At 39.8% G+C, this 25,986-nt stretch overlaps 1 protein-coding gene across 5 annotated transcripts in view; it reads left to right on the plus strand.

Moving 5' to 3' along the window:
• Positions 1–25,332, plus strand: part of LOC149153480 (uncharacterized) — a 421,588-nt gene extending 396,256 nt beyond the window's left edge. For all 5 annotated transcript variants that reach the window (XR_016262822.1, XM_089440521.1, XM_089440522.1 and 2 more), the window contains one exon: positions 24,900–25,332. Coding sequence is in view for 3 of the 5 variants with exons in the window: in XM_089440521.1 (XP_089296647.1) it covers positions 24,900–24,967 (68 nt within the window). In the remaining 2 variants the exon portion in view is untranslated. The remainder of the gene's footprint in view (positions 1–24,899) is intronic.
• Positions 25,333–25,986: the final 654 nt, after the last annotated feature.

The following is a 25,986-nucleotide window of genomic DNA, read 5'->3' on the forward strand; positions in this document are numbered from 1 at the left end:
TATATAATCCAAGCCATCTCCCAAGGTATGACTGTATATGATGTGAAGTATGCTGGAGTATGTATGTGAGTATCTTGTAGCACTGTACATGATCTAAAGTTGCTATAACAATTGCTATGTAATGATGCGAGTATATGTACACCCTTATAGTAGGCATGTCATTAATTGTGATTCGTATAGAAGACATGGCAGACAATATATATATATATATGACATGACAGACAACCTTGGCATGTATGACATGGTAAATAGTATGTATGACATAGCAGACAATATGTATGGCATGGCAGACAGTAATATAACTGTGACCTGAGTTTTACCATGTCAACATCCGAGTTTTACCATGTCAACATCCGAGTTTTGAGTATAAATGCAAAAAAATATAAAAAAATATATATATATAGCAGACGCTTCCGCGGACGCTTCGCTTCCTAGATTTTTGGAAAATGACGCTTCCGCGCTCCGCGCTTCCGCTTCGCTCTACCCTCTCTACAGTTGAGTCTAACTAGGTGCATTTCTCATATGGAACGTGACAATAAGCGATACCACTAAAATTCCTGTAATGTCCGACATCTAGCTTCTTCCTTGTAAATGCCTCCTCGGTTTTCATTTTTCCCAACACCTTGTCCTGGTCATATAACATTGCCCTCGTTGCTCCACTGCTCCAACTGTTATCCTGTTCTTTCTCTCTACAACTCCATTATGTTGCGGGTTATATAGAGCTACCCATTCTCTCTTAATGCTCTCCTTCACACAAAACTCCTTGAATGGTTTCTCAATGTACTCGCCTCCATTGTCTGTCCGAAGAACCTTTATCTTCCTTCCTATCGAATTCTCCACAAGAGCCTTAAACACTTGGACACGACCGAAGACTTCGTCCCGAGTCTTCAAGAAGTAAATCCAGGTCTTCCTGGAGAAGTCATCAATAAATGTAACAAAATATTCGTAACATCTAAGAGACTTTGTGGACAATGGGCCACAAATAGCAGAATGTGTCAGGTCTAGTACACCCATGGCTCTATTGTCACTTCTTGGAAATGCTTCCTTCACAAACTTCCCAAGCATGCACCCTCTGCACATGTCATCATGTTCGGTGCTTACTTTTGGAACTCTTGTCATGGTCCCCCTGAACAACTTAAGTGCTCCATGATGGATATGTCCCATCCTCTTATGTCATAATTCTCCCATATCTCTGTTACTGTTGCTGCTAACCAGTGCCTTTGGAGTGTCCAACCTGTATAACTTGTTGCTTCTAACTGCAATCTGAATTGCTGAATTCCAATTCTGGTGTTCTAAGTACACCTTCTATCCTCGAAAGTAGACATCATATCCCTTATCTTGAAGAACATAAATTGAAATTGGGTTCATTCCTAAACCTGGTACGTGTAACACATCTGTAACATGAATACTCTTGCCTGACTCCCTCTGAAAGTTAATTGTCCCTCTTCCGACTGGAGTGCACTTGGACTTATTTTCCATCTGAATCTAGAAGCCTATCTCCTCTGCTTGATAGGTTAATAAATAAAGCACAAGAAATCTGAAATTAAAAAACATGGCAGCGCCGCAGCATAGCCATGCGGGACAGAAGGTGAAAGGGTCCAATTTGTCATGGAAAAGATAATGAATGCAAATCAAATGAGAGTAGGGATACCAGGCAAGAAGCACAGAAACGATCTGAGGGTGAAAAAAAATTTAAAAAGCCGTTTTTTTAAGTCCACAGGCAGTTGTACGTAACCCGGCTGGGTTGATACAGACTCAGCCGAGTTGTGTAACAACTCGGCCGGCTCGGTATTAACCCGGCCAGCCGAACTAGTTCATTGGCCAAGTTGCAAATCTCAGGCCTGGCTCGGACCAACTCGGTCGAGTCGGTTCCAAGCCGGTCGTTTTTTAAAACAATGGTTGGCACCCTTTCACCCAATCAAATGTCTATAAATTAGATCATCTTGTGGCTCATTAGAATGTTGAAATATGTAACTAGGTTCAGTCTTCATAATGACATATGTAATCATGACTTTATGAAATGAGAAAAATAAATTTATTATTGTTGATCTTGAAGCATGGGTTTCATGCTCAAGGGAAATTTATTTTTAGGTCAAGCTTGCATTGCGAGCTCTTAGGTTTGTCATAAAGTCAAGTAAGTCATTGTCATGTATGAAAGACCCATTTGGGCATATTACATATTGTAAGAAAAAATTATTTGAGTCAAAGTCAAGTCAAGGGACCCTCCAAGACCTTGTCAATATGCTACAATCAAGTCGACCTATCAAAAGATCATGTCGGCCTAGAGATGAAGTCAAGTCAGCCTCAAAGCATGGGAGAGAAGCCTATATATAGGAGAACTCGACCTCTCTCAAGACACCATTCATCAAGCAAGCAAATCAAGGACAAAAGTACAAATAGGAAGTCTCTTGATAAGCAAAGAAGAGGAGAGAAAATAATGAAAAGTTTTGGGTCACTTTCAGTTCACACGTGCGAGGATATTACAGTGTATCTCACTGTAGCAAATCCAAATTACAGTCATCTCAAGGAAGCCAAAATAAGACAAGGAAAGAATCTATCTTGAAGGCCGAAGTCACAAGGAATGTAGCTGAAGCCAAGCAAAGGAGAAGCAGTGCTAAAGTTGCCCTAACTTTGTCACACATGGGAAAAGTGTAGTCAACTGCAGGAAGCCGAGAATTGCAGGAAGGAAGGCTGAAAATCTCAGACTACGGTTGCAATGTCGAGGATCAAGAACAAAGTAGAGATTGTAGCAATATCAAGAAGAAGTTGACTTTGACTTGAAGCAATGATTGACTTGGTCTTGGAGGGGTTGTTGGTCAAGGGTCTAGGTCTTGTTATTCGTCAAATTGAAGTTTCTATAAGAAGAATAATTTTGTGGGTTTTACTCTCATGTTTGGAGAGGTTTTGGCCTTGGCTGATCGCCTATATCTTGTGTCCTTTGTCCCATTGTTCTTTATGCTTTTGGTAGTTGTTTGATGAAGTAAGCACAATATTAATCAAGCTAAAGGAGAACCTAATCAAGATAAGTAAAAAACATTCACAAGCAATTATCACAAGGAAGAGAAATCACCTACACTTGTTGCCCTAAATTAATCAACATGGTATCAGAGCTAAGGTAACAATTCAAGGAAGGGCAGCTCAATAAAGGACACTCAAGCATTCAAGGACCGAAGTTCTAGAAGAATATCAAGGGCTTCAAAGCATCAAGAAGATCCTCTCCTCTTCAAGGCATTTCTAGGACAAGGATTTCATCATTATCTTGAAGGAAGTGTCAAAACCCTAGATCGACCAAAGAATAAGTCTACACTTAAAGCATTCTTGGGATCCTCGCTCTATCATCACTTCAAAGAAGGAGACCTCAAAGACCCTATCTCTACTCAAGAAAGGAAGGACTACAAATTGAAGCATCTTGAAGCCTCCACATCAAGGAAAGCAATAAGGAAGGTATTGTCATCATCATCTAAGGATTCAAGGTGATCTCCCTCTCTTTGGGGTCAAGAATCACTTTTGAAGGAAGACATCTTCTCCAAGAAGAAATCTTCTAAAAACATATCATCATCAAATCTGAGAAGGCAGCAGATTGAAGATATTGTCACCAAGGAGTATCTTCACAAGTAAGTATCTTTATGTCCACATCTGAATCTATAAAAATTTCTTTTTGCAAGGAGAGCAACAAGTTGGTTGGGTCTTCAAACTTTCTTGCATGGAAGAAGAGGATTGATTTGATCCTCATAGAAAATGAAGTTGTGGAACATGTTAAGGGCTCAATCACAAAACCTTCGAAGGAAGAAGCTCAAGCTCTTGCAAAGTACATGAAAGGGGAAGTAAGGGCTCAAAGGATTCTCATAGAATCCATCAAGGATCCCCTCATTCCCTATGTATCAAAATTAGAAACATCAAAATAAATATATGACAAACTTGTAGAATTGTTCTCCGTAAGCACTGCAGGAGAAGTGGTCTCATTAAGACAAGAACTCTACAAGATGAAGATATCAAAAGATGAAGGAATAGCCTCATACTTTATGCCGACGTCTAAAATAAGGGACAACTACAAGAGTTGGGAGAGATAATGTATGACAAGGAAATGACTACTATAGTACTCAATGCACTACCAGAGGAATGGGGTAACTTTACATCAAGCATTTATGGAAATAAGGAAGCTACTCCATTCAATGATCTATGGTCACTATGCAAAATCAAAGAAACCAAGCGGAAGGAAAAAACTGATGTAGGATCAAATGAGCAAACTCAAGCATATGCTGCCATGGTGAAAAGAAAAGGAAAGTTTGGGAAAGTTTGGTCCTCAAAAAAGGAAGAAGAATATGGCAAAGGTTCAATGCTATGGATGTCAAGAATATGGGCACTACAAGAGAGATTGTCCTAAGATTAAGAAGGACAACAACAAAAGAGGAAGGGAAGAAGCCCATATCACTGAAGAAGTCGAAGAAGCTAAAAAGAAAAATCCACGAAGGACGAACTAAAAGATCTCTACTATGATTGAGATAAGTCTTCTCCACCTAGTTCTTTTCAGTTCTTGTAAAATATGGCTATCATGGTAGGAATCATTAGAAGCATGATAGGATGCATCATTTTAGGAGATGGCATCATAGGAGCATACGACTGAAGCAAGAGCTCAAGACATCATCATAAGAAGCTTGAAAGATAGTTGAAGTAGGATTCTATGATAGTCATCATTAGAAGGAAGTAGCTCTTGGTAACCTCATTAGAAGCATAAGTAGCACTTATGGGTAGAAGTAAGTCATCTAGTATGGAACTCATCATACATCATTGGGAAGAAGCATCTGCAAGATGAGGATAATCAGGATCCTCTGCTGGAATCTTCATTAGAAGGTTCATCTCTTGAAAGATGCCTCACTAAGAATTCCACTTGGGACGGGATTCATTGTTTAGAAGAATGATGGTGTGATGACAAAGGAATGCAATAGGTCAAAGATGATTGAAGCACTCTCAATCAAGGACAAGAAGCTGCTAAAGGAAGTCTAGATGACCAAGGAAGAAAAGAGGTATGTATGCATATGTTCAAAAAGCCAAGTCATGTCATTATATAGTTGCAGATAGTAAGAATGCATGAGCATGATCAAGGGAAAAGGATCTCTTTCATTAAAAAGGATGCATAAAGGCATGGATCACATATTAACTAGATGAAATCAACATAATATGTCCTCATATGGAATATGAGGTGGTTGAAAAAATGAAGGAACTATGATTGGGAGTTCCTGGGAAGTAATATGTGAATAAAGAGAAAGGAAGAGATCATGAAAAATGCAACTATGGAGAAGGCAATCAACATCCTAAAACTAGAAGAATTGACTATGATATCTCCATGGGAAAGATATGAAGACCTTGGAAAAGTCTGAAAAAAAAAAAAAAGACCCTTGACAAATGAATATCTTGGAGATGTGTCAATATGAATGCAGGATGTTGATGTTGCAACAAGCAGATGTCATGATGAAGGGCCATCACAAAAGGTAATTTTTTATTTGATGTTCATTTCTGATTTTTGAACAATATCTAGATGGGCTAATGCAGGGCTACCGAAGGAAGAGTTGTAGATGTCATCTACAACTAATACTCATGTGGTAGGATAAAAGATCTTGAAAGAAGCATGATGTGAAGAAGATAGCAAGGTATGAAGGAAGGCCAGATATGGACTAGTGGATCACTTTTCGATGAAAGAAAGGATGACATGACTGACATGATTCATAAATAAAAGTGATGGATGGTTTGTGCCCTACGAAGAAGTCCCAAAGATGAAGGCTCTATAACAAAGGAGATGAAATTCATGACATCAAAAGAGGGAGCCCTACAAGCAGCTGATTGTCCCATAAATCTACACCTAGAGAGTTGGAAGTAAGTCCCTGGTTAAGAGGGAGCATGGACAAGTCCCTGATTGAGAGGGAGCTTGGGTACATTCCTTCATAGGAATGGGTATATCCTCCCTGGTAAAGAGGGAGAGATAGGCACATCATTCTTCTCTTCACTTGGGAAGAAAGAATGGAGGATTGGGTAAGCATTTGGAATCCAATACTCTTTGAGGATGTGGTAGGGCATCCAAGATAAGAGTAGTCGTAGAAGACCGATATTCTTTGAGGATTGGGAATCCAAGATAAGAATAGTTCTGGTGGAACATACTCTGAGAGAAACCGGGTGGGGTATGTTTCGAGAGAGACAATGATGATGGTGTTTATTAATCATTGGTCTCGCCAACATTGTGCTCTGATCTTGTGGAGAGATAGAGTTGTTAGTCAAGGCCTTGCTATGTGACAATGCTAGATGATATGATGCTAAACAAATGGGTTACCAATCCAACTCTTCTTATGAGAATTATTCAGATTGAGAATGTCCAAGTACCTTGTATGGATTATGAATACCTCCCTAGTTAAGAGGGAGTGTTGAAATATGTAACTAGGTTCAACATTCATAATGACATATGTAATCATGATTTTATGAAATGAGAAAAATAAATTTATTATTGTTGATCTTGAAGCATGGGTTTCATGCTCAAGGGAAATTTATTATTAGGTCAAGCTCCCATTATGAGCTCTTAGGTTTTTCATAAAGTCAAGTAATTCATTGTCATGTATGAAAGACCCATTTGGGCATGTTACATATTGTAAGAAAAAAATATTTGAGTCAAAGTCAAGTCAAGGGATGCTCCAAGACCTTGTCAATATGCTACAATCAAGTAGACCTATCAAAAGATCATGTCGGCGTAGAGATGAAGTCAAGTCGGCCTCAAAGCATGGGAGAGAAGCCTATATATAGGAGAATTCGGCCTCTCTCAGGACACCATTCATGAAGCAAGCAAATCGAGGAAAAAAGTGTGAATAGGAAGTCTCTTGATAAGCGAAGAAGAGGAGAGAAAAGAACGAAAAGTTTTGGGTCTGTTTTGGGTCACTTTCTGTTCACACGTGCAAGGAGATTAGAGTCTATCTGACTGCAGCAAATTCAAATTACAGTCATCTTAAGGAAGCCAAAATAAGGAAAGGAAATAATCTATCTTGAAGGCTGAAGTCACAAGGAAGGTGCTCAAGCCAAGTGAAGGAGAAGGAGGGCTAAAGTTGCCCTAACTTTGTCACACGTGGGAAAAGTGCAGTCAACTACAAGAAGTCGAGAATTGCAAGAAGGAAGGCCGAAAATCTCAGACTAGGGTTGTAGTGCCGTGGGTCAAGAACAAAGGAGAGATTGCAACAATATCAAGAAGTTGACATTGACTTGAAGCAAGAATTGACTTGGTCTTGGAGGAGTTGTTGGTCAAGGGTCTAGGTCTTGGAATTCGTCAAATTGAAGATTCTATAAGAAGAAGAATTATGTGGGTTTTCCTCTCAAGTTTGGAGAGGTTTTGGCCCTGGCTGATCGCCTATATCTTGTGTCCTTTGTCTCATTGTTCTTTATGTTTTTGGTAGTTGTTTGATGAAGTAAACATAGTATTAATCAAGCTAAAGAAAAACCTAATCAAGATAAGTAAAAGGAATTCACAAGCAATTATCACAAGGAAGAGAAATCACCTACACTTGCCGCCCTAGATTTATCAACATGGAACACAAGTGCAACACAATCTTTGCAGAGTGTCTGATCCAGGTGGATATTGGTGGCCACCCGCCAAGTCCACTTGGACCCCCACCATTGTTTCTTTCAGCTTTTCAGTGTCCTTAATTGTAGCACAATTTACTATTTTTAGCAGTCTTTCGGGTCCTGAACTTCCAGAGCTGTTTTGAGGCCCTAAACGACGTTTTTTGGGAAAATTGGGAGCAACATGGGTCCAAGGACCGATGTTGCTCTTCCCAAAGTTGGAGTTCTCGGATAGATCTTTCTAACGAGATATTGTGCACGTCAAACGGAGATCGTATGCCAAAGTTACGACCTCGAGAAGTTGATGTACCAATTTACCCAAACAGGGCCCACAGTTTGGCGTTTCATCTTCAAGGGTTAGGTTTTTGGATGGTTAGGGTTTTCCATTATTTCTCAACAATAAATAGGACTTTGAGCCTCTTTGTAACATAGTTCAGAGGCATGTAGCCGCCACATCTCTTCTCAGAGATAAGCTACCATCGCCCTAGCTGTTGTATTTCCATTTCTGTTTGTAAGCATATTTCAGTATTTTACATTAATGAAATGAAGTATTATTTCTGCTGCATCACTGTGTTTATGCTTATCTTTGTAATTTGTTGCATTCCTGTTTAAATCCAGATCAGTGGTATCAGAGCGGTCTGCTTTTTCTCTATTTTTATTTGCATGTCCCCAACGAGGTCAGGATATAAGGAGTTAGGGCTTGAACTGGTCGAACCTTTGCAAGACCAACCTCGCAAATCCCGACGGCCTCCCATGGCAGATGAGAAGAAAGATGAGGTGGCAGGAGATCCTATCAAAATCTTGCTCGAAGAAGCCCTCGAGCGACAAAGGAACGTGATGATGGACAGCTTTGCGCAGATCCTTCAGCAGCTACCCAGAGGCGACGCATCGGCTTCCAACAGCTACTCTGGAAACACCACACCCTTTAAGGTACAAGTTAATTTTGAAATCCCCATCTTCGAGGGTCAAATAGACGCAGATGCCGTAGATAAATGGTTAAATCTACTAGAGGGGTATTTTTCTGTTCATGATTTTTCCAGTCAGGAAAAGATTATTTTCGCTCTTCTCAAAGTAACCCCCCACGTCAAAGACTGGTGGGAAACCTATTACGAGCAGAATGATGAAAGTACAGGCTCCCTGTTCTCAGCCACACCCACTTGGGATTCATTCCGGGATGCCATCAAGGAGCAATACTACCCTATCAAAAGCTATGAGGACAAATACATAAAGTGGACAATGCTGCGGCAAAGAAGGGACCAAGATGTGCCAGACTTCACGAGCGTTTTTCACACCCTTCGCACACAGTGGGTATCAAAGATTCTGAGCTGCATCCGGTACTTAAATACCGCGGCTACCTACACAAATACATCCAGGAAGAGATGGAGTTCCTGAACATCTCCTCGCTTGGCATGGTGTACCGATATGATGTCAAGATCGAGCAGAAGTTTAAACAGAAGAAGCGAGACTTTGGATCTGCGACTCCGAAGACCAAAGGACAAAGCCAAGGAGGGGTGACCCAAGGCAGCCCGTCGAAGCCGCAAGAAAAGAACAATACCACGAAGTCAAAGAAGGACACAGGAAAGTGGTGTGAGTTCTATAAGAGCCTCACTCATAACACAAGTGAATGCCGGACCAAGCAATCACTGGTGGTCGAGTTGAAGGCATCCAAATCAGATGCATGTTTCGACCCTGAGTCAGAACCCGACAAGGGGAATGGCAAAGGAAAGCAGATCATTGATGCGGAGCCTAGCGTCACTGTTGCCACCGCCAAGATCCAGAAGAATGAGCCCGAAGATCCAGAGGAGGGGGAGTGTCTTTTCCACTCACAGATGTGGGTGAAGGGTTCGCCGCTACAATTCATTGTTGACAATGGCAGCCAAAAGAACCTTATTTCAGCAAAGATCGTGAAGCGGTTGGGCCTACCGACTACACCACACCTGCAGCTATACAGTATCGGGTGGCTTCACCAAGGACGAGATCTCTGAGTTCACTAGCAATGCCGCCTTCCCTACAACATCAAGCCCTTCACAGATGAGGTATTGTGTGATGTTGCACCTCTCGATGTTTGTGATGTACTATTTGGCCAGCCATACTTGTGGAGGCGACATGCTATGTATGAGTCAAGGCCTCACGCTATCATTATTACTTTGGGTAATTCATTATACAGGGTACCGGAGGTAGCCCCACCTACCGCCACCTCTTTGATCTCTGCTAAGAAATGCAGCAAGATCGTCTCCCAGACTAGGAAATTTTATTTTCTGTTTGGTTCGCTCCCAAAGTAAGGGGAAGATCGTTGCCACATCCATGACCCCCGCGAAGGGTTCCTCCACGCAGCAGCAGCAGCAGAGGGATACGGTCATGAAAGAACGCATGAAAAACTTCTCCTCACCCACAGGGGTACCACACAAGTTTCAGATGGGCGATAGAGTAAGGTTACATTTGCAGAAAGAACGCCTTACAAGAGCCCATCAGAAGCTCAGACCACTCCGACATGGTCCTTACACCATTACCAAGGCTGTGGGAGACAATGCATTTGAGCTTAGCATTCCCCCATTCCTTGGCCTGCACCTAGTGTTTAATGTGGACCGCCTTCGGCCATACTTTCCACCATTACTAGGCACATCCGACATTACAGAACAGCTCACACCCATAGAGTTAAATCCAGATTGCATGGAACAAGCTGCAACTGATCGGATCATGGACACACAGATCAAGCACACTCACCAGTAGAATATCCAACTGTATCGAGTTGTCAAAGCAGGCCAACTCCTTCACCAGGGCAAGTGGCTCACTAGGGACCAAGTTCAGCAGAAGTTTCCTCATCTCATGGAGGAACTCAACGCAATGGGGACCATTGCTTCCTAAGGGGGGAGGAATGATCCAGGTGGATATTGGTGGCCACCCACCAAGTCCACTTGGACCCTCACCATTGTTTCTTTCAGCTTTTCAGTTTCCTTAATTGTAGCACAATTTACTATTTTTAGCAGTTTTTCGGGTCCTGAACTTCCGCAACCGTTTTGAGGCCCTAAACAACGTTTTTTGGGAAAACTGGGAACAACATGGGTCCATGGATCGATGTTGCTCTTCCCAAAGTTGGAGTTCTCAGATAGATCTTGCTAACAAAATATTGTGCGCGTCAAACGGAGATCGTATGCCAAAGTTACGACCCCGGGAAATTTATGTACCAATTTACCCAAACGGTGCCCACAGTTTGGCGTTTCATCTTCTAGGGTTAGGTTTTTGGACGTTTAGGGTTTTCCGTTGTTTCTCAACAATAAATAGGACTTTGAGCCTCATTGTAACACAGTTCAGAGGCATGTAGCCGCCACATCTCGTCTCAGAGATAAGCTACCATCGCCCTAGCTGGTGTATTTCCATTTCTGTTTGTAAGCATATTTCAGTTTTTTACATTAATGAAATGAAGTATTATTTCCACTGCATCTCTATGTTTATGGTTATCTCTATAATTTGTTGCATTCGTGTTTAAATCTGGGTCAGTGGTATCAGAGCAGTCTGCTTTTTCTTTGTTTTTCTCTGCATGTCCCCAACGAGGTCGAGATATAAGGAGTTAGGGCTTGAATTGGTCGAACCTTTGCAATACCAGCCTCGTAAATCCCGACGGCCTCCCATGGCGGATGAGAAGAAAGACAAAGGGGCAGGAGATCCTATCAAAATCTTGCTCGAAGAAGCCCTCGCGCGACAAAGGAACGCGATGATGGACAGCTTTGCACAAATCCTTCAGCGGCTACCCAGAGGCGACGCATCGGCTTCCAACAGCTACTCTGGAAACGCCACACTGTTTAAGGTACAAGTTAATTTTGAAATCCCCATCTTCGAGGGTCAAATAGACGTAGATGCCATAGATAAATGGTTAAATCTGCTAGAGGGTTATTTTTCTGTTCATGATTTTTCTAGTCGAGAAAAGATTATTTTCGCTCTTCGCAAAGCAGCCCCCCAAGTCAAGGACTGGTGGGAAACCTACTGCGAGCAGAAAGATGAAAGTACAGGCTCACTGTTCTCAGCCGCACCCACTTGGGATTCATTCCGGGATGCCATCAAGGCAGTACTACCTTGTCCAAAGCTACGAGGACAAATACATAAAGTGGACCACGGTGCGGCAGGGAAGGGACCAAGATGTGTTGGAGTTCACCAACATTTTTCATACCCTTCGCACACAGTTGGGTATCAAAGATTTTGAGCTGCATCTGGTACTCAAATACCGCGGTTGCCTACACAGACACATCCAGGAAGAGATGTAGTTCCTGAACATCTCCTCGCTCGGCATGGTGTACCGATACACTGTCAAAATCGAGCAGAAGTTTAAACAGAAGAAGCGAGACTTTGGATCTACGAATCCGAAGACCAAAGGACAAAGCCAAGGCGGGGTGACCCAAGACACCCCGTCGAAGCTGCAAGAAAAGAACAACACCACGAAGTCAAAGAAGGACATAGGAAAGTGGTGTGAGTTCCATAAGAGCCCCACTCATAACACAAGTGAGTGCCAGACCAAGCAATCGTTGGTGGCCAAGCTGAAGGCATCCGAATCAGATGCATGTTCCGACCCTGCGTCAGAACCCAACAAGGGGAATGGCAAAGGAAAGCAGATCATTGATGTGGAGCCCAGCGTCACTTCCACCGCCAAGATCCAAAAGAATGAGCCCAAAGATCCAGAGGAGGGGGAGCATCTTTTCCACTCACAGATGTGGGTGAAGGGTTCACCGCTGCAATTCATTGTCGACAATGGCAGCCAAAAGAACCTTATTTCAGCAAAGATCGTGAAGTGGTTGGGCCTACCGACTACACCACACCTGCAGCTATACAGTATCGGGTGGCTTCACCAAGGACGAGATCTCTGAGTTCACCAGCAATGCCGCCTTCCCTACAACATCAAGCCCTTCACAGATGAGGTATTGTGTGATGTTGCACCTCTGGATGTTTGTGATGTACTATTTGGCCAGCCATACTTGTGGAGGCGACATGCTATGTATGAGTCAAGGCCTCACGCTATCATTATTACTTTGGGTAATTCATTATACAGGATACCGGAGGTAGCCCCACCTACCGCCACCTCTTTGATCTCTGCTAAGAAATGCAGCAAGATCGTCTCCCAGACTAGGAAATTCATTTTCTGTTTGGTTCGCTCCCAAAGTAAGGGGAAGATCGTTGCCACATCCATGACCCCCGCGAAGGGTTCCTCCACGCAGCAGCAGCAGCAGAGGGATACAATCATGAAAGAACACAGGAACAACTTCTCCTCACCCATAGGGGTACCACACAAGTTTCAGATGGGCGACAGAGTTTGGTTACATCTGCAGAAAGAACGCCTTACAAGAGCCCATCAGAAGCTCAGACCACTCCGACATGGTCCTTACACCATTACCAAGGCTGTGGGAGACAATGCATTTGAGCTCAGCATTCCCCCATTCCTTGGCCTGCACCCAGTGTTTAATGTGGACTGCCTTCGGCCATACTTTCCACCATTACTAGACACATCCGACATTGCAGAACAGCTCACACCCAGAGAGTTAAATCCAGATTGCATGGAACAAGCTGCAATTGATCGGATCATGGACACATAGATCAAGCACACTCACCGGCAGAATATCCAACTGTATCAAGTTGTCAAAGCAGGCCAACTCCTTCACCAGGACCAAGTTCAACAGAAGTTTCCTCATCTCATGGAGGAACTCAACGCAATGGGAACCATTGCTTCCTAAGGGGGGAGGAATGATCTAGGTGGATATTGGTGGCCACCTGCCAAGTCCACTTGGACCCCCACCATTGTTTCTTTCAGCTTTTCAGTTTCCTTAATTGTAGCACAGTTTACTATTTTTAGCAGTTTTTTGGGTCCTGAACTTCCGGAACCATTTTGAGGCCCTAAACAACATTTTTTTGGGAAAACTGGGAGTAACATGGGTCCATCGACCGATGTTGCTCTTCCCAAAGTTGGATTTCTCAGATAGATCTTTCTAACGAGATATTGTGCACATCAAACATAGATCGTATGCCAAAGTTACAACCCCGGGAAATTGATGTACCAATTTACCGAAACGGGGCCCACAGTTTGGCGTTTCATCTTCTAGGGTTAGGTTTTTGGATGTTTAGGGTTTTCCATTGTTTCTCAACAATAAATAGGACTTTGAGCCTCATTGTAACACAGTTCAGAGGCATGTAGCTGCCAATCTCTTCTCAGAGATAAGCTATCATCGCCCTAGCTGGTGTATTTCCATTTCTGTTTGTAAGCATATTTCAGTGTTTTACATTAATGAAATGAAGTATTATTTCCACTGCATCTCTATGTTTATGGTTATCTCAGTAATTTGTTGCGTTCCTATTTAAATCCAGATTAGTGTCTTCTGAGGTAGCCACAGGCTTGAGAGCCCTAGCTGAAGAGGAAAGAGGATGGTTTAGGTGTCCTTTGCTTATGATTTGATTGGCCAAATAAGGAAGGAGGCTAGCCAAGCTAGTAAGGAGGAGTTCTAGGCATAAGGGCAGTGGTTATTCTCTATGCACATGCCGCAGGTTGGTTTTGAGTTTTATAGTGGGACGAAAGTATGCTTTGGGAGGGTTGAGAGGCCTAGAAAGGAGCAGGATCAAGGCCACATGATCCTAGATCTATAGCACAACTATTGAGGAGTTTTGAAGCCGAATTGTAGGGTTGATGAACTTTTATATAGGATCCCTAACCAGGGCTGAGGTATCTCAGTGAAAAATTCACCAAACGTGACCTAGAATAAGGCTGTGAGGTGTTGGGACAAGGCCATATATTTTGAAGGGACAACGCAGGCTTGAAAGGAGGATTTTCATGGTTTGTTGAAGGTCTGATCAGGTCGAATTAGGGAAGGTATAGGAGCCCTAAAAGAAAGGACAAAATACCTCTGTATTATGCTCATAACCGTGAAGATTTAGGGCAACAGGTTGGATGCCCCACAAGGTATGTGGTTACCTCTTTTATTTTGGTGAATACTAAGTGTAGAAGGTCTAGTTTGGACAGACTTGTATGGCTGCTAGTATACAATTTGGAGGGTTGGTTAGAAGAATCCTTAGTTTAGTCCCTAATGAAGGACAATCAATTATGATGCTTATGAAGCCTTTATAAGGTCTGTTAGGAAATCATCGCAACCTTCATGGGCAGCGCTATAACAAGGGTTATGTGCCCTTTTCTATCAGTGATGTATGGTGATGTTATTATCTTCAATGATGTATGACAGTGTTATTATCTTCAGTGATGCATGGCAGAGTTGCTTTCCTTAGTGATATATGACAATGTTCCTTTCCTTATTGATATATGGCAGTATCCATATGATAGTGATGAATGGTTGTGTCCTTATAACAATGATGTATGGCAGTATCCTTGTAATTGTAATGACAGTATCACTTGACTGTGAAATGACTGTGATACATATCAGTGACACATGCTCATATGCCAGTAGCTTGTATTCTACTTGAGACAAAGATATATGCTTCTCACAGTGATATGGAGGCAGCCCTATCAGAGGTCTTATGGTTTCCTCCTTGATAGTCTTGTCTGCTGCCATCTTATGACGATCTTGTATGATCGAGGTTTGGCCTTAGATGGCCTAAAGTGTTTGATGTTGAAAGACTTGTGTCTCATTATTATTGTACTTTGTATCTCAGTTGAACATTTGATGAATACCTAAGAAGAAGAAGAATTGATTTTTGGGTTTTCCCCCTTGTGGGGTTTTTCCATGGTCTTTGACCTAAATACTAGTGTCTCTATTGTGTATGCTTTTGTTTTAATGTTCCTTAATTGTTTCGCTGCATTGTTGATGTTAATATTCTCTCTATATAATTGCTTATGATGATATGGGGTGAATGTAATCTGTAAATTGTTGGAAATGTTTAAAAAATGCAGTTATCTACAATAGAGGACTACCTAGCCCTAAAATCAACATTTATTAGCTTGTCTCTAAGGATCAACTTCCTGTTTATGGTAGTGTTATTGCACAAAGTGTCTAGGCAGCACGACAACGCTCAGAGTAAGGGCTGTCACTCTTAATCCTTAGTCACTCCATTTAGACTCTCTCCTAGACAAGTCAAGGGGGGTAATCCCTAAGGTAAATGGAAGAGGATAGCCTATGAAACACAAGCTCTAGGAGATTTTAATGATGGACAACTTGATGAATCTAAAGCGAGTCTCGGTCAATTGAGATAGACAGATTAAAATAAGACACAATCACAAGATGTAAATAACTACAGACCAGTGCCTTTAGTATTTAAATTAACCATAGACTAAATAAAACAAGTTATCCAGAGCAAAATTATAAATGTAGCAAAGTGATGATCATGAACAATTAATGCAAATGCCCAAAATTGCAATATGCAAGAGATTCTAGATTTAAAATAATTTTCAATTAATGGCCCAGATCTAGAATTAATTAACTTTCTCCAACAGTCAATATGATCTAAAACGTTTATTGCACTTGACAATAGAGAAATCATGATAATTGCATTTAATCACCAAATAATGCTAAGGAACTTTAAATTAGAATTTTAATTATTCCTTAGGAAATTAGTTGAATGAAGAAATCAAAATCTTTTAATGTGACTGAATTAAAATGAATTAAAGGGTTAAAAATTAAAATTTTAACGGGCCATAGGCCACATTAAAATATTAAGCGTGAAAGCACAAATCCCTCTTTTATTTTTGAGTCACCAGTTTTTATTTTTATTTTTTATTTTTAATTTTTAGATGTTTTAAAATTTCTTAAAATTTTTAGATTTTTTAGATTTTTTAATGAAAATAAATAAATAAAAATAAAAAATCAAATCAAAAGGGGAAATCACAAATCAAGATAAAAAAGAAATTCATAAATAAAAACAAAATGAAATCAAAAGATAAAAAAAATAAAATGCAAAAAGCAAAACAATTAAAATAAAACAAATCGAAAATCAATCAAAAGAACAATCAAATTAAAACAAATAAATGAATCTAAAGTTTTTTAAAGAAAAAAAAATCTATCCTAAACTCTAACCATGAAAAGATAAAAACAAATGAAACTTAATTAAAGAAAAATTCAAATGTATGTGTGATGTTGTGTTTACAGTGCAGGTTTTGGAGCGATGAGGAGTTCGATGGGCAGACTTGCAGGAATGAGCAGCTCAACGACAGGGAATGGATAAGTAGAGGAGCTGCGGGTGAGGAGATCGAAGCTTGCTATGATGGGTGCGGAGTATGATGAGGAAAGCCGCAAGGATTATTGCAGGTCGATGGGAGGGCAAGGAGCAGCGAGGAGAATGCGCGAAGAGGTTGTAGGTTGAGGGAGCAGTGAGGAGGATGGACGGACAGCAGTGAATGAAGGTTGAGCGATGGCCAGCGCTGGAGAGAAAGGGACGAGGCAGCTACACGAAGGGAGAAAAAATATGCCAAGCCGCGGATTTGAGAGTTTTGTAGGTAATATGCAGACGGAGAGGAGGGTTTAGAGGTCACTGTTGGCAGGATAGACAGAGGAAAAAACACAGGAAGAAACCCAAGATTTTCCAAATCTTAAAAAAAAAATTAACCAAAACTCAGACAATAAAAAAAATTTCGAAATTTTCCAGAAAACCCCAAGGTGTAGACAGTAAAAACAAATCGAAATTTTCTTTTAGGAAAAACCTTAGGCAACAGAGAAACCAAAAACTTAGGCAGCAGAGAGGTAGCCAAAGAACCAAAGAAAAATTTTCAGATATCTTAATTTTAAATGTTGAATCCACCTGCTTCAGATTTAACCCTGAAACCCTCAAGAAAATATCCAGATCTAAAAAATTTGGAACCCTTATAAAATTTCTCCAGATTTAAAAAAAAAACCCTGGACTGCAAATTTTTTTGAATAATCTCCCTACAAAATTATGCAAATAAAAACCCCAGAGATCCAGATCTTACCCTCCAGGGCCTAGATCTAGACTCTACACGAATTTTTTTCTCAGATCTTTAGCTCCAAGATAACAAGAAACACCCAAACGATATATACAATGACCTAGAAAAACCCAAGTCAGAAAACCAAAAATAATTTACATATTTATGCACAGGAATGACAGATCTGAGGAGTGTGAGTCCAACTCTGCTCCCAGATCTGACAATCTAAGGCTCTCAACAGCGAGATTCATCAATTTCGCACGTTAAAAAAAATAAAAAAATTGAAGTTTAAAGGAGGTGCTGAGCTCAAAACCCTTCATGCATCACTAGTAAAAATCTTATGATAAGCCCGGGATCAAATTAAGTTGGGCTCTTCAAAAAACACGGATCGGGAGTTGGCTGGTCCAACTGAAAACTTCCCCGAATGCCCGATGATCTAAAAATCAAGATTTTCCTGCAAAACTCAATCCAACCATCAAAATAGAGCGAGAAAATGATAATAAAATTCAGATAAATAGATATACCTGCTATTACATTTAAAATTTAAATTATCACTTAAACCCCAGCGACTGAGCAAGATACCTGAACTGAAATCACTCTTTAGAAGCTATTATGAATGGCCAGAAAAAATTTACACATGAAAAAATGATACATCTTACAGTATTTCCATGAAGAGTAACACCAACGAAAATTAGCCCCAAAGTCTTCTTTTATTATTCAGAAAAAAATATTACACGAGAGATTTTCGCTTTAGCACACGACTCAAAGGTCAGATGATGAAACTGACAAATGACTTCCTATTTAAAGATAAATCCTCCAATGGCTAGTTCGAGTGATCCTCGTCAAAGCAATCTTCGACCGTTGATGAGGATCAAAATTTCTTTTAATCTCATCCGTCGAAATTTTAAATTCTTGAAGAAATTCAAGTTTTTCAATTAAATGCATTTTAATTAGTTCAAAAATTAAATTTTTGAATTATTTTCCTCAAAATTTTGACTTTGACTTACCCTCAGGGATCAAAGGCTTAAAATTTATCAAAATAATTAATTTACCTTAATCTGTGGACCTCTTAAATTTTGATTTTTAAGAACCAACGAATTTTGCCTTCAGAGAATTTAAATTTACTTAGGATCTAGAATTAATTAAATTTCTAACTTAGGATTTTAATTAATTTTTGGCCAGAAAATTTAATTAATTACCCTATGAGGGGATAAATTATTTTTTCCAACCCTCGACACTTTACATCATGATTTTCATAATCTTTTACATCACAAGGGGTAAAACCCATTTGAAATAGACCCTCACAAACTATCCATTTCTGCGACACAAATATAATCCAGCATACCAAGCAATTTGTAATAAAATAACCTAACCAAATAGTCAGGATTATTTCCAAATCACTTTTACATAGACTCGATCTAGAACACTAGGACTCGCCTAAGATCCCAGTGACAAAATCCATTCCGGCTTTGGGGTAAAGCTGAAGAAAAACTCTGCCGACCATCCGAGAATGGATCGGTGAGACAAAAAACCTCCCATAATGTAGATCATCACCAGAAAAGTAAGTTTACCTAGGCAATTACATACACGACACTGATCTGCTGAGATTATTTACATTATACATGCAGAATGGATTTACATTATAACATCTTGGAAGTGAAACTGATGATGATGGTTGAACGGCACGGATACATCAATTAGGCGCTATCCCTTTTGCGAAAAAAGGGGGTGTACTGCTATGGGTCATTGACACGTAGTGGTCAACAGGTGGCATTCAGGAAAATTGTCAAGATGGCATCCCACATCTTCTTGGCTGTATCCAATTTTGCAATATGGGATATGATGTGATCTTTAACCCTGTGTTAAATATTACACCTAGCTTTGGCATCCTCTTTTCGGTAAACTGCTAACTGTGCCGGATTTGCTGATACAGATACAACTTCCATAACATATTTCCTCAGTCCATGCTCCTCCAGCAATAATAAAATTATGGACTTCCAAACACCAAAGCTCGATGCACCATCAAGTCTTTCCCGATCTCTTAATCCAACTGAAGCCATATTTGATACCCTTGAACAATACATATGAAAAAGTTGTGTGATAAATCTTTTGATTCCTCCTTCAAAACTCTCGCGCTCAAATCACCAATAACCTCAACGTTTCGGTGCTGCTTTGATCTGCATTGATTTGCTCTAATACCATGTGAAATTTTGGTTACCAAGAAGGTGCTATTAACTAGTTAATTATTTTTATCATTTATTTACGGGAAACTAATTCTTTTACTGGAAGTAACTAATAACAACATAAACATCACAATCACAAACTGAATGTGTAGGAAAATATGGGAGAAACCAATCACACAATTTACACCAATATTTTTGGACAAAACATCCTTGGAAAGACCCCAGTGTGGGGAAAACTAGTTTTAGACTTGAGGGATTTTATTATTATCTTCAACAAATAAACTGCTATTGAAAAATACAACTCCTTGGCTCTCACTAGAAAAGCTATGAAAAAATATTTCTTTACTTCTTCTAATCTGGAAAACCCCACGACTTCCCTTTTCTATAATTCGTGCTACTTCTAGCAACACACACTGGCCTTTGGAAATTCACATTGGCTCCTTTTGGCAGCACTACCTCCAACAACACGCACTAGCCTCTGGAAATTCGCATTGGTTCCTTTTGGCAATTCGCATTGGCTTCTGACAAACTTGCATTATGATCTAGAAACTCAATCTGCCTCCTGGAAAATTCAAACTGCCTCTAGCAAAATCACACTAGCTTCTGGTGAATTCACACCTCCTTTGGAAGACTCGATTTGTCCTATGGAAGATTCACACTGCCTTCTGGAAAATAATCTTGGCCTCCTTCGAATTTACTAAGTAATTCGGCCTGTTTCTAAAGCTCATGGTTTCACTGGAAAAACTCGGCCTCCTACGAAAAGTATTGATAGCAAGAATCTCTGTAATATCTTTCCTCAATCATTGTTGTTGAAACCTCCCTCGTGTCGCTCTGAAAATTCATCCACTTAAGGTGTCTCCAAATTTTCCCATCGATCTCCCCTTATAATCTCTCATTCTCAAATGAATGGCCAAGATTAGAAGTTCACTTGATTTGATCGATGGCTAAGATCGTCTTAGAAACTATCTACACGCTTCTAGAGGAAAATAAATCTGATCCCAATTAATATCAATTAATTATTCACTTTTCCTAAGTTAGACTTAGGAAATAATTAAAAAATCTCTAGTTGACTTAATTAAGATATTTTTTCTAGACGAAACTTAGGAAAAATTACATGGGCTTGGAGATAATTAACTCCTCTGTGTCTCTAGCATCATTGGCACCTCTCGAGACTAGAACACCTTTCGAGCTACAAAAATCTAACATTCTACCTCTCTCATAAGGTCATCACCCGACTCCAGGGCCAATGTTGCCCTATCTCATAGAAGACAAGGAACCCTTGCATGTACCAACACCTAATGGGTGATGAAATGCCCCATCCTTATGGGAGTTATAACTGATATACATCATACAGAGAAAGTTCTCATTCCTTCAGCTACGAGCAGTAATAGAAATAAGAATCAAGAAAAGGCAAAAGACATTTAGAGGGGTGTAAAAACAAAGGTTGAGGTAACTCATGCATCCATGATTGCTCCCTCCTCACATCTATACACCCAGGATGAGGTACTCCATCATAGTCAGTCTCTTTGACCATGGCACTTGGCCATGAAGTCCTTTCTTCTGCATTCCATCATTATTCACATCACACCTATTGATTGAAGGGTGGACCAAGGACATGACACTTCTCCTTGGGGGTTGAGAATACCTAATAAGATCGTCTATTAACCACTCCTACCTAGGGATGTAACACCACTGCGTGACTAAGGCCACAATTTTGGAAGAGAAACCTTGTATGAAGTGTTAATTTGCCCATTTTTTTAAAGCTTGGTTCACTTACATGCAATAATGATTAAATGTACCTGATGGTGAAAGTTGCAGCATTGGATATTGTGTGTAATTGGTAGGTGGTTCCATCTATAGGTCTGGGCAACTTAACTAGGGTCCAGTTCCTCCAGAGGGACATATTGACACCCACAGGTGATGCGTTGAGAGCCATGGGACTCTGGACAATTATAGAGCATCATTTGTATCCATGGGCACCTTCAACACCCACAGATCTCCTGCACTTTGCCCTATATCATTTATGGGATGATGCACCTGGACCAGCATGCCCCCAGTCGTTTTAGCAGTACTATAGGGTCAAGCAGTTGATGCAAGGCCCATATGAGGTTTATATCATACCTTGAGACATGGGAGGGCTAGGACCATCTTCAGTGCCCTCAACGTTGGAGCAAAGTCAGGCATATTGATCACAGAGAGACCCATTTTGTGCCCCAAACCCAAAACTGGGGTCCACAGGATGATTTGACAGAGATCTAGGGGCCAACCTGTAGAACATGATTTTAGAGGGCCTCCACACTTGCTAAGGCACCTATTGCCCTCAACTATTGCCTTAAGCAAGCCTACGCTAGCATGGCATCCGAATTTTGATTTGCACATGTGGAGTTTATTTAATTTGTCAAAGGCTACTAGGTCGTCTTGTGACCTAGCCCATTTTTTTTATGTTTAAAGGGACTTGTAGGCCAAATAGGCATTCGTATGCCTCATATAAATCTAAAAACGTGTCATTATGATCTCTCATCATCTCACCTCTTGGAATTTCAGCCTCATTAGAGGAATTCAGACTTGTCCTCTTGTGGATGAATTGGATATCTTGGATACATTTTGATATTTGGAGCTAATCTTGGATATTCCTTGGAGCTATTCTTTTGTCTAATGGATGGAAATCTTACATGTTACAGTGTAAGTGCACCTGGTTGTTGAAAAATTATTTCTCTATGTCTAACGTATGGAATAATTGATTCTAGGTTATGCTAAATTGTGCCCTAATCTGTTGAAGATGTTGAGAAATGTTAGTATCGGTCTTCATAATTGTACTTAAGTCATGATATGATGTATTTGTCAAAAGAAGAAAAAGGAAATTTATTGTAAAAGAAAAATTATTTAAGGCATGGGTTTCATGCTTTGTTTATTTGTTTCTAGGTCAAAAGCCTCCATTGAAGGCTTCTAAGGTTGAGTCATGAGTCTATGTCCTTAGCATTATGGTCTAGACCCTTATTGGGCATTTTGTATCAAAGAATTGAAATTATTTTGATGTAATTGGGTCAACCGTCATCTACTCCTCCACCATCAAGTCGGCCTCCTCTCCTATCAAGTCGGCCCCATGAAGACAATTCAACCACATAAGGAGACTATAAATAAGCAAAGGACTCGACCTATTGGAGGAACAATACATGAACTTGATCTGCAATTCAGAAGTGTGAAGATGAAGGGTGCGAAGGTCAAAGGATGAAGAGACAACTCAATCAAGGAAGAAAGAAGTGTATCAAACAGAAGACCGAAATTTTCCTCAGCTAAACGTGTAAGGAGATCTGAAGCAGATGAACAAAGTTGCAGAACCTTGGGTAGAGATCGAAATATCAGATGATGCAAGGAGGCCAAAATTTGTGTTGACTTGAGAAGATTTGACTGAAGTTTGACTGTTTTGCATTGGACGCTGACTTGGTGGATGGAGGAAAGTCTTGTTCTTAGTCAAAAGGTCTTGGTTGTCTCATTTGATTTGATTATAAAGAAGAGAAGAAGAATTTCTGGGTTTTCCCCTAGAAGAGGAGTTTTTCCCTGGCTGAGTTCTTACATCTTGTGTTTTCTTGTGTTTTTGATCTTCATTGTTTGGCATTTGTCTTGATGATAAGAACATAATAATTGGAAAGAAGAACTAATAAGAAATTTCACAAGAAAATGCCAAAGAAAGAGAAATCAAAATAATAAAAACCATAACTATGCTGCCTTAAAGGATTTCTCAACATGGTATCAGAGCTAAGGACAGAGGTATAAAAAGGCAGCTAGAGGATCACAACCTGGAAGGTAATAAGACTTCATGCATTAGTCCTCAAGGCCGAGTTCCTAGGAAGAAAATCCAAATTGAAAAAGAGCACATTTTTGGGTTTGTTAATAAGTCAAAAACTCTGCAATTAGGCCGTAGGTCTGAACTTATAGACTGAGGAGCCGAGGAACAGTATTTTGGAAACTTAAAAGGCCAGATCATATATAGAGTCAAGGCTGAATACTTTGAAAAGGAGAACGAAGTTCTGTACATAAAAATCAAGGTCTGGAAAATCATCTCTGAGACCTGAAACTACCAAGTCCTGTGTAAGATCGAATCAAAAGTTTAAGATATCTCTTGTGGACTAGAATTAGTCCTATTGGATTGCAGATTAGTCTACTCCAAGAAGGGTCCAAAACCAAATTTCAGAAGCTCATATTCAAGTCTTGTAAGACAGATAAAGACGTCATCATCTCAGTGGTCCGAATTCACAAGAATCTGTGCATTTAATATAGAAGGACCGAGCTCTATTAATGGCATAAAGCCGACCTAGAAGGATAAGATGAATCACTGTTTTTGGAAAGACCTACTTCAGCAATTGTCGAAGTCCTAATTAGAGGGTCATAGTCTCATTAACTAGAACTATACATCAGTCTTTGATAAGGTTTGTAGCAACCTTTTCTATCTCACAAAGTTGTATTGAAAAAAAACAAGTCCGGCAAAGGGACCAACCTTATTATCAAAGACAGTAAGGAAAGAATTCAGTACATGGTCTATCATTGAAGAAAGGAAGAACTCGTAGAGCAAGCTTAGTATCTCTATCTCAAGAAGAGGAGCAGTCTATCATTTTTGCGAAGAATTGTCTTGGCACCCTGGAAGCTTCTACTACAGTTAAGAGAAAGCAAACCAACTTGAAATCCTTATCAAATTCAAGTAAGTATTGTTATTACTCTTTATGTTTTAATCATCTAACATTATATCTTCAGTTTCCAAGGAAAGCAACAAGCCCAATGGAACATTCATCTTTCATTCGTAAAAGTCTAAGGTATGTAATCTTGAGGTATGTATAGCATGTTCATTTGTTAAAAGTCTAAGTATGAAATGTTTTAGGGTTTAGTTGCTTCTAAGAATATCTAGGGATTGTAAATCCTAGATAGAACATATGAAAACCTCTTTCACCTTAGAAATCCTAAGTCTAGGGTTTGTAAGGTATATGGCAAACCTTTAATGGAATTGAATGATGTCTAAATTGAATTGACAATACTGCATTCAGTGGTGTCCATCTTGTCACACAAATAATAGTTTACTGCATACATTAGTTTCATGCACCATTCTCTTCCAAAAAGAAACATGCTCTGCTCTCTCTCAAGAGGAAAGAATGAATTGGATAATTTTAAATGGGGAATACCCGAAATTATCTTCAGTTCAGATAATAATAGGATTTACCTTTTTATGACAACATGTATTAGAAGAATCTACTGATCACTTGCTTGTGTTTCAGTTTATTGGTTTTCTGGAACCACCAATGGAGGATGGCCACTCAAGAGGATGGAGACATTAACAGTGTAATGAATAGCTTCCATGCCAACCATAGTCAGATGACTTTCTCCATGAAAATTGACTGTACCTGAAGCATTAACATGCCAATTCAGGAAGAGAAGAGTTAAAACAATATAAACCTGTGTGAACCAATGTTGATAAACATTTACCAGCGACCGTTAAAAGAAGTTGGTATTGAAATGATTCATTAGTTGCTGCTGCAAGTTCTGGGAACCTTTAGATTTTTAAGTTTCAAGCTTTCATGTAGAAGTTCCGATTCTGTGCTTCAAAATATGTAAAGAAATGACATGGGATAAAATGAGGTTCAGTTGTCCTTTTTAGGAAGGAAAATGTACAAATATAAGACTTATAGATGTATACTGTTCTGATTTTTTATCTGTTTTTGTAAGTTAATTTTCTTGCAGTTTATTTCCGACTTGTTATTGCTATTAGTAAACTATTTTGACATGAATTTTTTTGGGAGAAAATTTGATGAAATGATTTTATATTATTCAAAGAATATGTATGTACTCATGCTCATGTAAAAGGGATGCCAATCATGCAAAGTTATGCATAGGTTGTGAGTGTGACACTTGTAACTTGACTGGGCTTATAAATAAACAACTGACATACAACATAACAATAAAATGATATATTTTGGTCCTTGGTTGAATCTTTGAATCTCGAGACTGTATTTGAATATCATGCATTGCATCCATATATTACTTGAAATCATTTTGTGGGATAGTGGACCAATGATTAGCTGAATTTTGTTTGAAGAAGCATTTTAATTTCTTTAATTTTGATTGTGCAAGCAGTTATGCCTTTATTGTTTGCGTGAAGGCATACTTCCCATGAGTCTACTCAATGTGTTTGTGCCACATGGATCTTGATTTCATCATACCATCTTTTGCTGGTAGCCACTCCCTGATTCTCACACTCCAGCAATTTCGCCTCTGCTTATGTCAATTGTATTGAGACATGAATTGGATCCTTAAAAAGTAGAAAATGTAATTTTTGTAGGTCTCTTTTCGTATAAGAAAATATGT

The sequence above is a fragment of the Pinus tabuliformis genome, chromosome 9 (genome assembly GCF_031772625.1).
Source record: "Pinus tabuliformis cultivar Carrire ecotype Pingquan chromosome 9, CPIR1, whole genome shotgun sequence".
Classification (NCBI taxonomy): Eukaryota; Viridiplantae; Streptophyta; class Pinopsida; order Pinales; family Pinaceae; genus Pinus; species Pinus tabuliformis.